Source organism: Manis pentadactyla, chromosome 11 (assembly GCF_030020395.1).
Source record: "Manis pentadactyla isolate mManPen7 chromosome 11, mManPen7.hap1, whole genome shotgun sequence".
Lineage (NCBI taxonomy): Eukaryota > Metazoa > Chordata > Mammalia > Pholidota > Manidae > Manis > Manis pentadactyla.
The window spans coordinates 4,963,826-4,985,412 of NC_080029.1; the positions used below are offsets into that span (position 1 = coordinate 4,963,826).

General features: G+C 49.7%; 1 protein-coding gene across 7 annotated transcripts in view; it reads right to left on the reverse strand.

Annotated features, from left to right (window-relative positions):
* Positions 1 to 21,587, reverse strand: part of WDR25 (WD repeat domain 25) — a 147,466-nt gene that overhangs the window by 30,423 nt on the left and 95,456 nt on the right. For all 7 annotated transcript variants that reach the window (XM_057488148.1, XM_036881971.2, XM_036881973.2 and 4 more), the window contains exon 4: positions 11,752 to 11,882. In XM_057488148.1, coding sequence (XP_057344131.1) covers positions 11,752 to 11,882 — 131 coding nt within the window. The remainder of the gene's footprint in view (positions 1 to 11,751; positions 11,883 to 21,587) is intronic.

Sequence of the window (21,587 nt, forward strand, 5' to 3'; positions counted from 1 at the left end):
GATAATTATTAAAAATTATATCATCCGAAAACTTTTTAACAATATGCAAAGCTCTAATGATATAATATTAAGTTGGGAGAACATTATATAAAATGTAAATATATGCATAAAAAAACGGAGAACAGGAAACCAGCTGCCAGTGGTGGTTATGGCTGGGTTGAAGCTGAGTTATTGTCCTCATTAGTTTTCCACGTTCCAAGTAGCCTACGAAGAGCACATTACTTTTTCCACCCAGAATGAATGTCTAGAGAACAGCTCCCCTCTGGCTCTCAAGTCATGGGCACCCCTGTGTCTCCAGGTCTCTGATGCCCTTTCACACCTCTACCCCTGCACCCTGCTTGCACCCCGAGGCATGGGCTCACAGCCCCCTCGGCAGCTGGGGTGGCCTCTCCCTCGCCTCTCCGGCCTGGACCTGGCTCTCCACCCGAGATCTCTAGCTGCTTCTTGCCAACTGTTTCCTCCATCTTCTTTAGAAAATAGTTTACCTGCTCTTTTATTGTTAAAAGTAACATCCCTCATAGCAGGCAGTCTGGGAAGCGGTGGAGTTCACCTCCTCTGCCAGCTCCACCCCAGTCCTCCAAGGCAGTGGAGGAAACTTGGGGCAGGCTCGGCGCTCAGAGCAGCCCTTGCCTGGACTGGAGGTGAGGACCTGCCCTCGTGGGGGGCGCGAGGTGCGGAGCAGCAGTGAATGGAAAGGGCACGTGTTCAGATCTGCGATTCTAAAAGCTGACACCACGTGTCAGACAGAAGAGGGTGGGCAGCACTGCCATCGTGGAAGACACGGTGAGGAGTGGACCCAGGACGAGCTGTGCAGTGGAACTGGGTAGGAGGAAGAAGAGTGGGGGGACAGGGCCACCACTGGCACCATCATTTATATCAGAAAAAAACACCTCTTCAGATGGAGGCCATCCTATGCCAGGGGCATGGCTTGGCTGGCAGAGCATGACTGGATTCCAGCCCCCAGCCAGCCCTCAGCCAGGAGCCTGTGTGCAGTGAACAACCTGCACAACATTGCATGTTGGCCCCTGGAGAGGAAAGCACAGGGTGGTGAGGGGAGGACAATCCTCAAGCAGCCCCCCAGGTTTCTGGGTGGACGGCAGTGCCAACAGGCAGGCACAAGGTACTTCCTAAAGCTTCTCTGAATCCTTTAAACTGGGAAGATATTCTACACATGACAAGTGCTCAGCAGATGTTCAATGAATAAATGAATGAGGTGAACCAGATAACCAGATCTTTTTAAAGGAAATGTTTAAGTGAAAGACTGTAATTAAAACCTGAGAAATTTGCTCGATGCACAGAGGGCATGCAGAGGGTGAGGAGAGACACCTAGCCTTCATTTCCTCTCTGAATGCAGCGTAGCACATGGACCACTCAGCACGGCCTAATTACAGGATGCCCGCGAGATTTCCTCTCAACACATCCCATTACCTTTCTCAGCTTTCACGCCGGATCTGCTAACAAGCACCAGGCAGTCTTCCTTCAGGGCAGTGAGGAAAGGCTGTGGCTGCCAGCAGAGCCTGCCCGCTGACAGGGTGCACACCCACGTGCTCACCGCAGCACAGCCGCCGGTGCTGCCCCGTCACAGGGCTCTGTTTGCTGGGCCCTGACTTGGGACTGCATGAACACTCCTGAAGCCATCAAACCTTTGCAGAGTCACACGGCAGATTCACGGAGGTTGGTACAGTCACTTATGCAGGATACACTGCCTGAGCCTCTGGTCTAGGCTGGCTCATACAGATCTGGGGTGTCACGTGGGGCAAGACCATTATATTCCCAAGACTTCATGGGGTTGACTGGGGAGGTGAAGGGGTTGACTGTCATCCCCCGTGGGGATGACTAAGAAGCTATGACCCAGACCAGGATTGTGGGGGGTGGGGGTTGTAACCAATCCAGTGGGTCTTGGGGAGAAGCTCTGGGAAAGGGGAGATCAGTGGAGACCTGCAGGACAGGCTCATCGAGCCAGAAGAAGTGGGGAAATTCAAGGCCAAGAGAAGAAAATGCTCCAAATTCAAGTGGGGCCAGTTGGAATAAGCTCGTGACAGTCTCTCTTTCTCCACGAATACAAATAAAACTCTGGACAGAACACACAAAGCCACTCCCCAAGGACGCTCAAGGTAAACACAGGCAGAAAGACTGGGGAAAGGGCTTAAAGACTTGGAGAAATGAGTGACCAACACAGAGGTGAGCTGCTATTTTCTTTTTCTTTTCTCTTTTTTTTCTCTAGCAGCTTTGACCCGAGAGCAGGCCCCCAGTGTAACCATGGTGACAGCTGAAAAATACAGAAAGCAAAAGTATGGCAGAATTAAAAAGATAAATACGCAAATCCTCGTAGAGTTGGGGACTTCGGTGCCCAGTCTCAATAACGAAAAGAACAGGGAGACAAGAAATCAACAAGATTGCAGACGAACATCACCATGAGCACCTTGACCAAACTGTCACTCACATAATCCTCTGCCCAACAATAGCAAAATTCACATTCTTTTCAAGAACACATGGAACAGACCATGTTGTCAACAAAACAGACCATATTCTGCACCGTAAAACTAACCTTAGCAAATCTGAAAAGATGAAATCATACAAAGTATGTTTTTTGACCATAATAGAATTAAACTAGAAATTAATGACAGAAAGATATCCGGAAAATCCTTACATATTTGGAATCTAAACAATACACTTCTAAATATCCCATAAGTGAAAGAGAAAGTTAAAAAAATATTGGAAAATATTTCCAATTCAATGAAAATTTAAATATAGCATATCAAAATTTATGTGATGCAGGCTGAGGGAACAAATGTATAGCATTAAAATGCTGATATCTAACGAGATTTTCAAATCAATGAACTAACTTGCCACCTTAAGTAATTAGAGGAAGAACAAATTAAACCCAAAGTATTCAGAAGGAAAAAAATAAAAATAAGAGCAGAAATTAATAAAGTTGAAAATAGAAAAACAATGGGGGAAAATCACTGTCTCTCTGATGATCGATAAGACTGATAAGTCTCTAGCCACACTAAGAAAAAGATAAAAGGAAGAAGACACAAATACCAATATCAGGAATGAAAGAGAAGACAGACTCTGATATGTGAGCTGCCGACTGGAGCTCAGTGTGACAGTGGGAGACCCTGGTGCTCAAGAGGGCAGTGTCCCAAAGATACCAAAAGGGTAATAAAGGAATACTACGAACAAGTTTATAAAGGTACATAAATTTGTTAACTTAGATAAATGAACCAATTCTCTGAGGGACGCAACCCAAAGTTCACTCATGAAGAAATATACGGTCTGAATAGCCCTCTACCAAAACTTAAGGAGGCCACAATGGGCTCCCATTCACACCTGCTGGATGCATGTAAACAGAAGGATAACAAGTGTTGGTGAGGACATGAAAAACTGGAGCCCTCAGACACTGGGGGGAATGTAAAAGTGTGCAACCACTATGGAAACAGCCCAGCAGTTTCTCAAAAGGTTACCCACAGAGTTATCATGTGACTTAGTAACTGCACTCCCAGGTAGAACATGTAAAAATGCATGTTTGTAACATTATTCATAATAGTCAAAAAAGGAAATATAAATGTCCATCAACTGGTGAATGGATAAAAAAATGCTGTGTAGCCACCCATGGAATAGTATTCAGCCATAAAAAAGGAAGGATGTTATCACACATGCTACAACATGGACGAACTTTGAAAACATTATGCCAAGTGAAAGAAGCCAGCCACAAAAGACCACATGTTGCATGATTCCGTTTATAGAAAATGTCCCAAACAGGCCAATCTATAGTAATAAAAAGCAGATTAGTGGTTACCAGGAGCTAGAGGGTATGGGAGAAGGGCCAGGAGATTAGGGGTGACCTCTTAAGGGCACAGGGTTTCTTTTTGAGGCATGAAAATACTCTGAATTGACTGGTGAGATTGTGTAACTCTGTAAATATAGTAAAAACTAATGAATTATACAACTCACTTTAAATAAGTGAGTTGTACAGCATGTGAATCGCATCTCAACAAAGCTGTTACCAAAAATAATTTAATAGGTATTTAAAGTATATCCAGACAAAAAATAGGGCATCGAATCCATGATTTTCTTTGGATGCTATTTGTTATGGCAAGCTAAAATAAACTTTCAAGCAAAAAAAAATTGTGAATCAATTTCAATAAAAACATTAAATTTTAAAAAATCTCAAGGAGAGGTATTCAGTGTAACACAGCTTATTTAAGTGGCAAAATGTATTATAAAGGACCATAAATTAGAATTATATGAATATTTTATTTATATAATCATTACAGGTACAGAGTCTGCTTTCTATCTTCTGATGAACCTACTGAATCTTTAAGGGCAGGAGTTATCACACGGGGCACTAACAAAGGTCTTGGGACACTGCCTTCTTGAGCACCAGGGTCTCCCACTGTCACACTGAGCTCCAGTTGGCAGCTCACTTATCAGGTTTTAAAGAGAATCCGCTTGGCAGCGAGAGGAGAGGCTGCAGAGTGCAGCTGAAGGGTTGGGCTGGGTGGCAGTTCTCTGAGGTTCTAGACCCCAGGAACCATTTCCCCAGCTCTGCCCAAGATTTTGAGCAGGAGACACACAGCGGCTCCCCAGCCATGTGTGAAGGCAGCCAGGGAGGCTAAAAGCCCCATCAGACATAAAGAAATGTACGTCCTCAGGGAGGGGCCTCCACGGGACAGCCCCTTCATACTGACTGTGACCTCCCAGCCAGCGAGGATCGTCTCACTGGATTTCATCACCCCAGGCCCTGGGACAATGCAAGGCATCTGGCAGGGGCTTAGAAAATTTTTGTGACATCAATAAACGACATGTGCCCTCTTCCTGGAATAGAGAGAGGGACAATTTACAATAACACCTGGGCTGGGATCCAAGCCCCCCAGGGGAGCTGGCCCTTCAGGAATTGGTTTCCTCGCCTGCACTGTGGGAGCAGAAAGGCTGCACTCACAGAGGCGCTCAGGCTGTCTTTCCAGGCCTGAGGCTGCAGGGCCCACCACTGGCCTGTTCACAGCCAGGTCCCTGATAACAGGCACACAGCTGCAGGCAGAGGGCTGGGTGAACATCTGGACTCCAGGGCTGCCCGTGCGGGCTTCCCCAAGAACAAAGCACAGAGCACTTGCAGGCAAGGTTTTACACACACCCAGGACTGAAGCTTCCCCCACGCTGTGAACAGGAGGGCCTACAAGGGCATGGGAGTCCAGCCACTGATTCAAGGCTTACCCCACTACCAGCCGGCCATGTGCTAGTGATGTGGAACTGAACCTTTCTGAAGTCAGGTGCCCTGCCAGTGAAGTGGGTGCATTTGCACCTGGATGCCTCCCGAGTGCTGTGTGGAAGATGCGTGCCCACGGCAGAGCCAGGCAGGTGGTAAGGGCCCAGGGCACGCCACCTAGCAATAGGACCGATTGCAGGCTGGCACTCGAGAGCACCCCAGCCTCACTCCCCAGTCATGAAGATGGGCCACGGAGCCCAGAAAAGACAAGGAGTTTTCCACCCGAAGTCACCTGGAGCGTGGTGGCCACACTCCTCTCACGGCTTTTCCCATCTTGCTGCTTCTATTAGTCTCCTACTCATCTGCATAAAAAGTTTGGTTCGAGGCAAGACAAGGACTGAAGAAAGTACAAAGACTCTAAATAAAAAGGTTTTTTAATATAAAGCCAGTGAAGGAGACAAATGGAGAGTAATCAAAATCTCATTAGGCAAATAAGCAACCTGCCTACAATGCCCCGAAAACTGATGGCACTGAGAGCCAGGCGGCGAGGGCACCCTGTCTTCTAGACAGCTGCCACCACAGGAATGCAAAGTTCAGGGACGCCCTTACCTCCCAGGCAGAAACCCTACAAAACATGCTCAGGATTCTTACCTAGGCACATAAGCCGCGGTGCTCGGGCCTGGGGTTCACCACTCAAGCTCTCCACTAGAGTCACCCGGAGAGGTTTCAAACCTCTCAAGTGCAGGCCACCTCAACGGGGGAGGGGGCTGGGCAGCAGAATTCACAACACTCGCTGGGACGTCTGTCCACTGCACCAGGTCAGTCAGTCCAGTCACCAGCCACTGGCTGCTTTACCAGCTCCTGCCATTCCCACCCAGGGAAGGATGCCAAGGAGGAGGCATGAGATGAGCAAATTAATGAATGGTGGCTCAGCTGCTGCTTCAGCTGGGTGGGCTCATTATGTGGAAATTTAAAAATTGGTCTTGATTAGGACTGTTAGTCACTCATGCAACAGTTCCCCCATCTTCCCTACCCAGGGCCTACGATACGCTCAATGCTTTGCTAGGTGCTGGCAAAATTCCTGCCCCCAGAGAGCGGCATTCTGCTGGGAAACTACAGCACATGAGTTTCCAAGCCCCAGGGAATACGAGCGAGCTCAGATCTGGGCAGGAACTGCAGTCGGGACAGCCACACCACATCTGGTCTGCACAGGGTCTCCCAGTGCCCTGCCTCTGTCCACACATCAGGAATGACCAGTCGCAGCTGAACTGCAGCTGGCCTTTGTCCCTCACTTGTTGGAGGGCCACGTCCTCTGCAGAGATTCCAGGACGGCCACTGCCCCTGAGCTGTGGGCGGGTGGGTGCCCCTACAGGGCTCCATCATGAAGGGAGGACAGCTCACCCGGGCTACCCCGAGACCCGCTCTGGGCCAGGGCCTGTGGGAGATGCGGGGGCACAGACATGATTCGACTCAGTCCCCCACATGGCAGTTATAAATAGACACCTGTTGGGTGAAGCTCAGAGCTGAGCAAAAAGGTCAGGAGCTACCGCTGAGACAGGTCACAGACAGAGCAGGCCGGGGCAGGACGAAAGCCAAGGGGGCTCCCATCACACAAGCACAGTACCCCTATGCTCAGAGGCCCCTTGGGCCCTGCTTCTCAGAGCGTGGCCCATGGACCATCTGCCTCTGCATCTCTGAGAGTCTGCTAGAAATGCAAGATCTCATCTGCAACAGACTGAATGCCTGTGCCCCCCAAAATCCTTATGGAAGTCCTAAACCCAGTGTGATGGTTTCTGGAAGCGGGGTCTTTGGGAGGTGATTAGGATTAGATGAGGTTGTGAGGGTGGAGTTCCACGTCAGGATCAGTGCCCTTATAAGGGAAGAAAGAGACCTCTCTTTCTCCATCATGAGAAGACATAGCAAGAACCCAGCATCTCCATGCCAGGAGGAGCACTCTCACCAGAATCCCCTGCTGGCACCCTGATCTCAGACTCCCAGCCTCCAGAACTGTGAGAAATGAGTGTCTGTTCTTTAAGCCCCCCAGTCTATGGTATTTTGGTAATGCAGCCAGAACTAAGACTTCATCCCTCCCCCAGACCTGCTGAAACAGAACCTGTACCCCAGCAGGAGCTCATCTGTGTGCGAGGGAGTCTGAGCCCTGCCTAGAGACAGCCGGCCGGCCCCTCTGCTATACCAACGGGAAGGCCCGGCAGAGAGGCTTCGGCCTAAGAGATCGGCCTAAAATCGCCCCACCAAGCGGGTGTTAGAGGGAAGACATGCACCCAGGTCTCCTGTAGCTCAGGTCAGTCTCACTGGAGGCCAGGAAGGGGTCAGGAGAGGGAACCCCACAGTAACATGACAGTCAGACCACAGATGTCTTGGATTCCAGTCCCCACATACATTCAAGAAGACTTTAAGAGGAAGAGGAGTCAGAAAATCCTCTACTGGGGGCACTCAGCCAGCTCTGAGTAGGCCTGCTTAGCTGGCCCATGTGGAACACATCTGCCGACCCGCTGGAAATGAAGTCAAGCCCTTTGCAGGGATGACGGATGTGCTCCAATCATCTAACCCGAGGCTGTGAAACTGCCAAGAAGAGAAGCAAGGGGAGCCAAACAGTCCATTTGCTGTAATGAATTGGGCTGGACTGGAGAAGTCCAGAATCCCAGCATCCGTCATTTGGCTAAGCTTAAGGAATCACAAAATTGTGTGACTAGAAAGTAGCTTAAGAGTTATCTGTTCCAGCAACTCTCAGACTCCAGCAAGAGGCTGTCTGGCCCTGCAGTCACGCTCCAGGGATGGGCTCATCAGCCCAGCAGCCCCAGCTCCATCATCAAAGCCTACCTCTTACTTTCAAACTGCTGACTCACTTTGACCCAGCAATTTGATTTCTGGGATCCAAGCTTAAGGAAATAAATCCCCAAATGGAAAACACTAGATGCTCTGTTCATATGTGTGTCTTACAGTGGAATATATAACTGTATATGGGTGCTTTGTATAGAGATTATAACAGGAGACAGAAAGAACTCATACATCCCTGAATGAAGAATAGTTCTCCAGAAAAGACATTCTCTGAGCACAGTTTCCACAAGGACACCCATAACAGAGCGCATCAGAGGGGCAACCCCCGCATCAGCTAAATCAGGAGGATTAGTCCCAACAATCAACAGGATGACAGATGTCACAGCCAGATCTGTCCATAGCAGGGGTCAGCCAGGTCATAAATATTTTTGATTTTATGGGACATGTGAACTCTGTTGCAACTACTCAACTCTGCCACAATAGTGTGAAAGCGGCTGTAGATGTTACATAAATGAATAAACATGGCTGTGTTCCAATAAGCCTCCTAGAAAAACACGCAGCAAGCTGAAGTTTGCTGACCCAGATTGCCACCTTCATATTTATTAATTTTAAGTGGCAAAAAAAAAGGAACTATCCTAAATGTCCAACCTACAGAAATGGTTTAGTAAGTTAAACCATTTGAAAATGACTCATTCAGTCCATATTTATCAAGTGCCTGCTTATGTAAGACACTGCTCTGAGTACCGGGGATAAGGGAGGCGAGGAAGGCGCAGTGAGCCAAGCAGGCTGCATCCAAGGGTCCATGGAAAATCCTACAAGCGTTTGTTCTAACAAGGAAAACCCTTACATTGCCAAGTGAAGAGCAAAATACAAAACTGTGTATAAAAATAAGACCAAATAATGTTTAATAAACCACACACACACACAGGAAAAGAATAATGAAAGAAAAATATTAAAATTTACTAAATGGAGAAAGTCTGAGTTTTATGGCGAGGGCAATGTTTACTGCTGGCTGGTTCAGCTACCTCTTCCCTTTATTTCCCTCCATTTCCCAATTGTTTCATTTGGTCACATATTACATTTACAAGAAAACAAGTCCCTCCTGTTGTATTTAAGAAGGGAAGCTTATTTTAAGCTGAGAGCTGTGTCCATCCTCCACCTGCCGCTTCCAACCGCTGCCCCTGAACGCAGTAAGAAAAAGCCCAGCTGCTCAGCCCGAGATGATCACACACGCGCCAGGGGAGGCGGGAGGGTTCAGCACCGGGGACAGAGCCACGCGCCCTGCAGAGCCGGTAGGATCAGCTGAGCCACTCCAGGTGGGAGCCCCGAGGGCAGGGAGCCAGTGGCTTTCTCCTCTGGTCCTCCTGCTGACGCCATAGGAGTCACGCAGGCAACACCTGTCAGAGGAAACAGAGCTGTCCTCTGAGCCTGGCTGATGCAAACGGAATTAGCCCTGTGACCTGACAGGGGAAAGAGGCAGTCAGATTGTTGGGAAAAAGGAAGCAAAAACAAACACTGCACAGATCCCTGTACCCACACTATCAGCTTGGGAGAGACTCGCCAACACGTCAATACTAGTCAGAGCAGCAGTTGCTTCTGACTGCCCCCCACACACATGCAGCATTTCCAGAGCTTGTCAGCTGGCGTCTGCCCTAGGAGAAAATCCGGTGTTTTTAACAAACTCTTAGATCAGATGGCGTCCTTGGTGAGTAACTTCTGATGTGTTTGATCTTTGAGGCTAAATACAGTAAGCACACCTTTCAGGGACGTGGTCCTCAGCAGGGGCTGGGCGATCAGGAGGCCCCGCTTCCAAACCATGTGACTAAGAGCTTCCAACTCATGCAGCCCTTTCCAACGCTTCCTTCTGTTTATCATGTATTTATATCCCAAATATAGGGGGTTTAGTGTATTTTAAAAATTCCACTGAGTCCACTTCTTTCTGGGTAACTTTCCTCTCTTTTCCAAATATTTTTGTAAAAAGTTTTCTTTGCAAAAGAAAAATGTGTGACTTTTTTAAAGAGTATACTCTCAGTGCTTCAATCCTCCCACTTGGGAAGTACTTTAAACAAGATGTCTACAGGTAAAATTTCCCATTCTCTTTAAAGGAACTGTCTCTGCTTTAGATTCTCGAAACGCCAGCAGCCCCTTCCAAAAGCCTTTTGGGAAGCGCCTTCCTACAGTGGCCAGGCTGAAGCACCGACCGGACTTTCCAACCTCTTTAGAGGCAGTGTCTCACCTTCCCTCCATCCTGGCCGCATGGCACGGCCCCTGCGCAGGGCAGGCTGGGGCAGCAGGCAGCTCTGGAGAAGGCAGCGTGTAGGGAGACCGACCCTTTGGGCGCTACACATGCAGCAGCCTAGAACCCACTACAGTGGCGCCACTGAGTCCCCAAATCCCAAATGGAGGAGGACATTCTCTCACATCCTCCTGCCCCTTCTTTCAAAGCCCAGTTCAACCTGGGTTTTATCATGAGCTACCACGTTAGGACTCAACTGGCTAGCTGTGGGGCTCCTTAAAACCAGGCAGTGCTGCTCAGGTCTTGAGAACGAGCCGTCCCAACCTCTTTGAGTCCCCAGAGGCAATCAGGCCACGGCTGTTCCCCATGACCCCTCCCCTCCACGAACCCCTCCTCAGCCCTGACTCTGGCACCCCCTTCTCACAAACCTCCCTGCTGTTAGTCCAAACCCAGACTCACAGCACTGGAAGCCTCTCTGCAGGGCCTGCCCACCGCCTGAGCCCACATCCATCCAAGTCAAGCTGGTTGCTAGCCCTACACACGTTTCGTCTTCCCACCTGCTGCATTTGCACAGAACACATGACTGTGTTCCTCCTTCATTCACTCAGCCAAGGTTTGCTGAGTGCCTACTATGTGCCAGGCACTGTTCTAGGAACTACAAGTCAACAGAAAAGAAAACAAACAAAAATTCTGCACTAGGGAGCTTATGATTGAGTGGAGGGAGACAGGCAAGTAAATAAACATGAAAAGTCCATAATGTGCCAGGTGATGAGAAATGCTATGGAGAGAAGTAAGGTGGCAAAGGGCACTGGCGATGCAGGGGGGTAGTCTCATGGCAGTCAGGGAGGACCTCACTGGAGAGAATCCTGTGGACGGAGGGAGGGAGCCTCTACATAGAAAACTGGCCGAATTCCTGGCAAAAGCAGCACAGGTGCCAATGCCCTGAGGCAGGAATGCGCTGGTGTGTTCTAGAAAGGCAAAAGGGTCAATGGGGCTGGAGATGATGAGGTCATGTAGGCTTGGGGGCCACTGAAGGCACACAGGCTTTTACTGTGACAAAGCCTTCCTTGCACCCACCTGAAAGCACTCACCCAGTGAATGCAGTGCCCTCCCTCCCTCCCTCTCTTGTGTACACACACAAACACACACACACACACACACAGAGCACTCCTCCACACCAGTCTGCAGCCACACATGTTCACATGTTCCCTGAGTAAACTGAGACAAATTCATTTTATATCATCTGGAAATATTTGCACATAGTAGGTGCTCAATGAATACTTTTAGTAATATGCTACACAGAATTGCAGCTATGATGTTTTAAGTCTAACAACTAAAATATGTTCTTTCAAAGCATCTAAAAATTATGCTTATCACTGATTAAATATTAAGTGGTAATTATTCCCTCTCAAGGGCTCTATATATAGATCCTGAACTGCCCCTAATCATGCAAATAGTCAAGGCAAGCTTTCCTGTGGGAAGGCCAAGCAGGGCAGAGGGACGTTACCTTGCCAGTCCTGATATCCCAAGCTTTGATTTCAGAGCTGAAGCCTCCACACACAAAAAGACTGTGGTCTTTTGGATGAAACTTCAAGGTGGTGATTCTAAAGTCACTTTGAGCACTGAATAGCTGGGTTCCTACAACACAAAAACAGGAGAGTTAGAAAATACTCACATCACAAAATAAGTATCTTAAAACTAAGATGCCATCTGGTGTGGAGCTCCAGGCAAATGCAGCCCCCTGGGCCCAAAATGGTCAACAGAGACTCTCTGTCACAACAGTGAGAGTGGCAACTTCCACCCTCACTCTCCGGCCACCCCCACCTTTGATTAGCTCAACTCCCTGCAGGGTTAAACTAAAGGACTGGATCCAGGAATGCCACCCATTCTTTACATGCTGCATAAACATTATGTGTATCAAGTTATGTAAACCATAGAAACACTATAAATCCACTTTATAATGGAAAAAAAGCAAGGCTCGGGAAGATTAAGTAATATTCTCAAAGATGCAAGGTTAATACAGTAGATTGTTTACCTAGGCATCTAAAAACCAAAAGCAGGATGCTCCAAAGTGAGTCTTTTTAGGGTAAGTCACCTTACAATCAGGCCCTCAGAATAACCCATGACTGGTTTACTACAGAGCATGGCAGGTGGCAATGACATGATACTCTGGGCAATGTATGAGAGTGTGACATCACAGAGGCCCAAGCCCCGGGACAGACGGGAGCGGAGACCAGCGGTCTCACTGGTTCTATGGGACTTGCCAGTCCTCACCCTTTATGTATCTGTCATGAAACTGGTGCCAAGCACTTACATGCACTGTGCAAATGTTCATGTGCCCATATGTATATGTGGTGCAGAGGACATCTGCTTTGCACTGTGATCTTTTAGAGGTACACTGTGTAAACAGGCCAGACTCAGGGCACACGGATCACCAGTCTTCTGCCCTGCACCCAGGCCTGGTGGGCTCTAAAGCCAGTGCCCCTCCCTCCATGCAGGACCGCCTCCTGCCCCAGAGCACTGGTCAGAGCTCTCGTGTTCGATTCAAGCCCACTGATGCCGCACTGAGAAACTGGACTGGCCTTAGGAGCCACCCTCGCCGCAGACAGTTTGTGGATCTCCAGGGGCCGGGCCATCAGGCCACGTCCCTGCCCACACACCAGGTTCAGCACATGTAGCTCCTACACCGACCAGGAACACAACGGCAGCTGCCCCCAGAGAGGCTGATGAGGGCTCCTACAGTCCGGGAGGACCACTGACTGCCTCCGACCTGTGGAAATGCCTCCACTGGCCTGAGGCTGCGGGCAGGCAGGGACACAAGAAGCTGGTAGCCAAGAAGGCAGCCAATGCAATGCTGTATCTCAAGCATCACATCTTCTTCAGGAATTCGGAAAGCGTGTTTGCTCATTCAGTTCAGAAAGCACTTCCTGAAGGTTGTCCTGCTCTGTGCTCAGGACGCCCTGCACACTAAGCTGAGAGCTCCCCAGCTCGCCAGGCAAGGAAAAGAAAGCTGTCGATAGGTACCCCGAGAGTTAGAGCGGTAGCCTTTATAAACACAACTTGCCAAGCCCGTCTGACAGCACACCCCGAGAAACCTGTAAGCATGTACCACCAAGACGTATACGGCTACTCGTGACTTATATAGTGTCCTACTGTACCAATGTACTACGGACACTACAACAAATACCACAAATAGAACACTTGAATGGATGAGACAAGGATAAAATAATCAGTATTTTAAAATATATTTTAATATGCCATTTACTAAGTAAGCATCAGCAAACCTCTGTGAAATCACTAAATCAAATGAGTTATAATGTTTTTAGTGAGGGTGACAGGATCAACTAGGCCTCCATTTTTGTCAAATGCAGGGAATGTTCTGTGACTCCATGATTGGAAAGTGACCCGGTCCCAGCTTCAGTTGATTCGCTGAAGTCAGTCAGAGCCAAGGAGCACTCCTCCGGGAGAGGCGCGGACCCAGATGGGAGATGCGCACCGCTGGCCGTAAGGGACACATTTTCTGCTTCCATCCACAGCTGATGCAAAGGACTCTACACACGTTGCTAGCACAGCTCCATTTCTCCTACAGCTCTTGTAACCAGAGGGGATTATTGCATTCTCATATTCTCAGCAATCCAATTCAAAAATCCACTGGAATTCCCATTAGAAGGATTTTAAAGCAGATTAGAAAAATATGGTTCCCAAGTTAAGGGTGCAGATACTGGAGTTTTTAACAGGTGACAAATTTACAGTTTTTGGCAATAAAAATTACAGAATGATGCAAACAATTAAAAACATCTGTTCTCTGTTAAAGCAGTTGCTCTCTTGTTCTTTGTTAAAGCATCACCTTTATCTTGATGGACGATTAAGTATGTTGGGTTTTTTTTTTTACTATCTTTTAGGGGCCTACAATCAGAAGTCACTTGTCACCAGAGAAAATTTTGGAAACCCTTGACCTTTTGTAAATGAAGATTCTATGCCCTTTTAAGCCGAACAAGCCCCTTCACTACTCTGCCTCGCAGTGTGGCCTCCAGAGAGCTCCATGGCCATCTTAGGTCATCACAGTGTTGTCAAGAACTGTCCCCACTGGGTCAGAATGGCACAGGGACTGTAAACAACCACCTAGCCGTCCACCCGAAGGCAGCACTCCAGGCAAATATATTCCACCAGCCTGCCTGATGGAATGCTGAAAAACTGTTTAAAACTTCAGTCACCAACGGTGCTCCAAAGCAAGACAGACAAATCCTGATACCTGTCCTTGAATGGCAAGAGTACTAAGCAGGGACCAATATGGACAAAGACCGAGAAGAGATTCACCAACATGAGTTGTTCTAGTAATAGGTAACTTTTCAAATTACATTAACATTGTTGTCATAATACTGTTTTCTAACAAAGAATTCTTCTAAAAAGAACTCAGGTCACCTAGTGGTGTGGGGGCTCTGTCCCTCTCATTAGGGCCACAGACAAAATAACCCTCTCCAGTAAACGATGAATGGCTTTCCAGGAACTGATCTAAGTGGAAATCTGGTATTCCTTCAGCGTGCTCCTCTTCTCCTTCCCTGAAACCTGCCTGGCACCCAAGCTGGTGGTCAGACACCAATCACCACATGCCCACTGGGAGCAGAGGCTTGCCCCGGGCCTCCCGTGCCCATGCGGCCTCGGAGCAGCCCTGGGGGACGCCCAGGGGAGGGCATCATGTGTGCAGCTCCAGCCTCAGGCGGGGACCACCAGCACCTCCTCTTGAGGAGCAAGGAGCACACGGATGCTGCTGTTGCCCCCACACCCCTGAGGAGGCCCCGAAAGGCAGGGAGTCTTTTCTCCTGACAGAGACAATTGCCTACTGACGACTTCTTGTTTGGGATTCACTACCAGACCTTGAGTCCGAAAGGAAAAACAAACCCTACCTACCAGGAGAAAATGTTTTCCCTGCTTCTTGGACCATAGCATGTAACCATATGCTTATTTCAGAAGTGGCAGTGAATTGGCCACATTTTTTTCAAAAAGTGCAGTGATAAAGTCTTGCCAACAATGGAGAGAATAGACAGGAGGAGAAATGAGTGCTGGGCTGCTAAAAGATGATGACTGAACTAAAACAAAAAAATGTATTTATGAATGTTATTCTTCCTCAACCCCCTAAAGAGATTGAGAGAGCATCCATGTCTTTCAAGTACTAAAATTTTCCAGCTAGAAGAAAGACTGTAGTTCATATCTTTTTCCTCCTTGTACTTATAATAACTAAGCCTTTACCATATTTCTTTGCTAAGAGTCCAAAACTGAAAGGTTTTTAAATTTCTAGATGAGCTTCCAGACACCTAAAGGAGGAAATTCTGCTAGCTATGGGCATCTAGGACAAGACTGTGGCTCAGAAATCAGGACACGGCCCGTCAGCATCTGGCACCATGTTCACAGCAGGAGGTGGCACAGCAGCGGGGTTGAGAGTCACACAGAGCCGGGCCCCACCCCCACTCTGCCACTTCCAGCAGGGAAACCTGGGGCAGGTCCCTTCACTGCCAAGCCGCACACCCTCATAAAGGCAAGGCTGTCGGAAGGGCCACAACGTGGGACAGCACGTAGCAAACCACAAAAGGGAGCTCTTGTAGTTTGAAAAAAATGAATCCCCAAAATACTGAATTCACCCTTTGTTAAATGAAAAGCTAACACCAAGGGATACAAGTTTTTAACAGCAGAGACCTTGAGAGAGAAATGACTGTGTTTTGTCCTGAGGCTATGAGAATGCCCTGGCTGGCCTTTACGCTTTGTTAGAGAGACATGCATAAACACTGGCAAATACTTAAAACCATCTTAAACGTGAACATCAGCCACACTGGAGGTGAAGGTCCTTTCTTGTCAGATTTGTTCCTGTTCTGTACCTTTTCATAACACAAGTAGCTTGTTTATCACATCCTCTCCTGGGCAATGCTGCTTCAAGAACAATAGTTAGGTGCTAATATAACCTTTAACCTTGAGACTACCTTGCTTGTTTATATTTGCTATAGAAAATTCTATTTATTCACTGTATGCTGCTTATAGGAAATTGAGTTTTAAAATATTTAATCCACTAACACTGACTTTACTGATCTTGTTAGAATGAACTCAACAAGTATGACTGAGTTCAGATTCTCTTGGAGTTAGGAAAAATGACTTCTTTTCCTCCTTGAATCAATAATGATACAAATAAACTATAAATTGTCATTAAAGCAAAAACATGTTCAAAAAAGAATGCAGAAACTCAATTTGTTCTCTTGATACTGTTACTACTACCAGTGAGCCTGTCCCCAGGATTGCTATGACAAGGCAGCTGGGACAATGGACAGGTGACTCAGTTCCAAGTTGCCCCTCTTCCTTTCTTAGGTGAGACATTGAGTTCTCACTGAGGTGACCACCCACAGGGCCAGGGCAACACTGCCCGTCCCCCTAAGGCCTGCCCTGGGAGACCTAATCATCATGCAGGGCTCCAGGTCCCCGAGGGTCCCCTCTTCCACTCAGCATGTCTGGCCCCCCAGCCTTGCTCCTGGCATGTAACAAATATTTGATACAGGTGGGGCGAAACCCAAGTATGGGTCCCCAAGAAAGGAAAGGGAAGTTCATGCCCTCATCTCCAGGGAGAGAGCACTGTTACCTCCAGGCCTGGGCAGCCGTGCTGGGAGAGAGGCTGGGCCTGTCTAGCTGGAACCCAGCTCTGCACGCCCCCTCGCCTGCCTGTGAGCTGTTTGTGACCTTTCCTTTTCCTTAGTTCTTTGTTCACATCTATAGACTCACAAACACACAGGGAAGACGGTGACGAGGGAAAGTGATGCCGGCTCACGGTGACTGAGCCTGCGTTCCCAGGCAGGCAGCATATGACTCATTTTGCTAAAATCAATACCATTACACTCATCCTCTGGGAAGTATTCAGCCAGCTGTAAATTTAACCATCCTGACTCAAAGTTAACAAGAAAAGGAGCTTACTAACTTTCAAATAAAATTCTATGAATCAGAAACAGGGGTCATCTTGGCACACCGGGCAGAGTCCTGGGGAGGGTCCTGGGTGAGAGTCAGATGGGCCTGTGTCTGAAAATTCCCTACAGGTAAGCTGGGGCCTCTGCATCAGCTAGCAATCCTCTCCGATCTTTGGGATCCTAACAAAGTCAGAATAATCAAACTTACCTTAAGACTTTGTTGTAAGAATTATAAATAATGTACATAAGACAGCAATCCCCAGACAAGAGGCTGTGACAACAACAGCAGTGATACCAGAAGAAACAATGGCAGTTGTAGTAATTTCTTTTATTGCAAGCTTGACCACTGCTTTTAATTATCTGGATAAGCCTAAATTTTCCAGAATTAAAAAAGAAAAAAAAAAAAGAGTTCTCAGCTTGCAAACAAGGTATGCCCCAGAGGTTTAACCTAGTTGGTTTCCTGGGACTTAGAACTCACCACAGACATGCCGTGACCACATTTCGGCTCCAGGGTCAGTCGACAGAGGACATCTTACCTATGAAGGGTGCCCAACTGCAATGCAATTGCAATTAAACACACAGAGATACAACTTCCTCTCTGTGCAATAATGGTAATGAATGAAATAGTAATGTTGATTAAAAACCACCTCTTATCTATCTAGAGGGCCGTCACGAGCTTAACTAGAAGAGGCTGAAGAGAGGGATGTCTGTGGAGATGGGGAAGGACCTGTAGGCACTCTGCAAAGGGGGAGCTGCGAGCCTGGCAGCGTGTTTTATTGATGTTAAATAACATCTGACCAGGGCGAGCTTCTTACCCCAAAGCTCTGTGGAAAGAGGGAGAAAACAAGGTTGAGACCGGAGAGAAAAACTCTTCTCAGTGAAAGAGGGCAGGCATGGAAATGGAGCCAGGGGCCCGGGCAGAGAGGGTACACCCCGAGAACAGACTCCAGGAAGGGGGAATCAGTAAAGGAAGGAGCGCAGGACAAAGTGAGGCTGTAGATGACCAGGGAAAGGCAGAGGAGCCTGTGGGGGTCCCACCTGCACTCGTGGGAAGGAGGTGGGTGGGTGGACCGCTGCTCACTGGGCAGGAAGGCAGCAGAGGGGCAGCAGCCAGGGACCACTGTCACCTCCTCACTGGACCATGGGGCCCCTCGGAGCCTGCATGCCTGCCAAAGGAATGGATACGCCAAATGCCCCTGCCCCTGAGGAGCCCCTGTATGTGCCTGCTTGCCAGGGCCCATGGCACCGCCAGCACTTGCTGTGCATTTGCCTTCCTGGTCTCCACAGGCACCTGAAGGACCCCGGAGGGGTTCCTCTGAGTGGGGCTGGGGGCCACTCTGAAGGCCTAGGAGTGGAGAAGCCCAGGGCCCTCCTCGGAGGCCTGGCAGGGCAGCACCACTCCACAGGTTTAGCCCAACAAGAGGCCCCTTCTGCAGCCCCTTCTCCAGAGCCCCATAAGCTCCCTCAGCTCTTCTCCAGGGTCTTCGTTTGGACGCTCCTCGCCCTTCCTGTGCCAAGTGTTCTGAAATCGTCAGGACTCACATCTCTTCTGCTGGAGCAGTGGCTGTCGGTAGTCACAGAAGCATCCCTCAGCCAGTCACTTAATCAGAGGGATCAGTCAAGATACGCCTGGGCACACCTTCCTCCCAGAGGCCCGAGTTACGCTCCACAGGCAGCAAGCTAGCTGCCAGGATTAGAGCCAAGTGGGTCCTGAGGAGACAGTTTAAGCGAGCTGTTTGTTCATGGCAAGGAAACTGGGGAGGCATGCCACTCCTGGGCTTCACCAAGCAAAGCCTCTGCCCATCACACAAGCCAGTCTGTCAATGCCGGCTGCGTGGCTGAGCAAGTCACCAAACACACTAAGCCTGAGTGTCTGGGCCCATGAAATGGGAATTAAAAAACTCCCATCACAGGTTAGTGTTGAGACTAAATATGTAAGCAAAGGGTCTAATATCCATTCATTCATTTTGGCTTGACACAGGCCAGGCAGGGTGCTGGGAACCAGGGCTACGCAGCCCAGGGCCTGGGCCGATCAGAGTGCTCAGCCAACCTGTCGCTCCTGTTCTGCTTGAAGTGTCTCCGTGATGGGGCCCCAGTAATGACGCAAAAACAAGGCAGGCACCAAACGACTCTTCTTGGAAAACAAGAAAAATGGTTACTCACGGGTCCAGTCTCAGTTGGCCACTCATTTCCATGCACCATGACCCCCACCAAAAGACCCAGGGACCCTCAGAGCAAGAGAAGCCAGCCAGGGGCAGTGGTGCCTGAGTGAAGAGGGCCACAGACCACCCCCAGCAATGAGTGCCTGGAGCTCTGGGGAGGTCAGGCTGGGCTGTGCGAGATCAGCACGCCCACCCCAAACAAAGGGCACCTGCCTTCCCATCACTGGAAGGCAGCTGCCAGCCCACCACCAGGCTATGTTATCACAGAGAAGCAATACATGGAGGAGAAACTGGGAGAGCCCTGAGAGGCAGGCTTCCTCCCAGCCTACCCCAGCCCCACATGTGGCACCAAGAGCCTCACTAGTAAGCTGGCTGGGGGGGATCATGGCATTGGGGTTTTCACAGCTGAGCTGCCGAAGGTGCCCCATTTGGGGAAATCGACCCTGCAACAGGGGCTCTCTGGACACTCAGCAGGAATGAGGTCATGATTTCCTATGAGCTGAAGGGCCTCATGGGCAGTGACGGAGGAAGGGAAGGGCACCCTTTACTGAGCGCCTACCCTGAGCCAGGAGTTCTGCAAAGCACCTCCCAGCGTTCTCTCAGCTGTTCCCTTCACAGCCCCACCAGCGGCTCTGTTACCACCTCATGGATGCGGAAACAGAGGTGAGGGAACTCTCCCAAGGACACCCCTCCGAGGCGGAGGAGCATCTGCCCCACCCGTGCTCGTTCCACCCCGCTGCACAGCCCCCAGCATCGGCCAGCAGGACCCCGTGGCCCTGCACAGACGTCCCAGACAGGCTGGGTGCACACCAGGAAAGGTGACCAAGGCAGAAGCTGGGGGACAGGGTGCCCTGCCTGACCAGGCCCTGCGGGCTCCAGGGAGGGCCAGTCTCCTTTGCAGCCAACGAGGGCCATGCACAAGGCCCCACATGCCTCCCAGGGCTTAGCAGCCAGTCTGGGAGCTATCGCTGGGTGGGGGGATTCTGGAGGCTGATTCTGTGAGAAGCCAGCCCTGCTTAGAACTGAACATGCTCTTGGGGGGCGTGGAGGAGATCCGGCTGGTCTGGTGTGCAGGACAGCTGACTAATAAAGCAGGCGGCGCTCCGGCCCTGCGGGATCGGCCACTGTTCCCCGAGGCCGCCTCGGCTTAATGCACCAGAGACATTTTGTTAGGAAGATTACAGACGGAAACCGGAGCACCAAAAATAATTAATCTGTGAGCAGATTTTATTTAAGTGTTGATTCATGGTTGTTCTATAAGCCAACAGCCTGTCAGAACTATAAATTAACAAGATAAAATGTTGCTGGCCTTCCATATTTCAGACCGGGTATTGACATTTTAGAATCCACAGATTTTTAACTGTATTGATTGAGGACACCAGGATAAATGGCCTTGGCGCCGAATTCCCATTAACGACAATGGGCACTGAGTGACTAATTCCCCAAGCGCTGCGGTGAGAACGCCCTGCGTTGCTTTCTCCTGGCAGGGAGTTCTAATTAGATTGAAATGAAAATGCCAAATCACCAAGGGCTGAAAGAGGCAGATCAAGTAAAAAGGGAGACCACTCGGGGATGAGAAAGGGCGAGATGAGTCAAACGAGGCCAAGCCACAGGGGCTACACAAGTGCACCCGACCTCTGCTAAAGAGAGCTGCTGCCACAGCCCGGGCCAGGGGCGGGGGGGTGCAGGGACGAGGGGCAAGATGCAGGAGGGGCTCCCCACCCCTGCCCAGCAGCCCCGACGGCTTTCACTGCCCCCAGGGGCTGGCCTCAGCTCTGTCTCGTCCGCACACACTGAGCAGCTGCTCCGAGCCAGCCCTGCCAGATGGAAACACAAAGACCACCGGGGCAGGCTCATCCTCAAGAAGCCCCCACACTGGCCAGGGAGACAGACACAGACACGCAGGCCCCTCAGCAGGAGGGGCCCTGTCTGGGGCTTCCCCAGGGGTGAGGTCCACACCCCTCAGCCCTACGCTGACACACACTGCGGCCCCTGCACCAGGTCCTGTACGTAGTAGGTGTTCAATAAGTAGCTGCTGAATGAATGAAACTGGGCCTTCAATAGGCGAGCCATTCCCAGCAGAGGGGTGGGGCAGAAAAGTCCTCCATCACCTCCCTTAGCAGATGGCAAAGCCCTGGCGGCAGAGGGAGGGCACGCTGGAGGGTGAGCCGCCTGGGGCCAAGCGAGCTGTCCTCCCACAGGCTTCCACCACCAAACTGGGCCAGGCTGCCACCTCCCCTTCT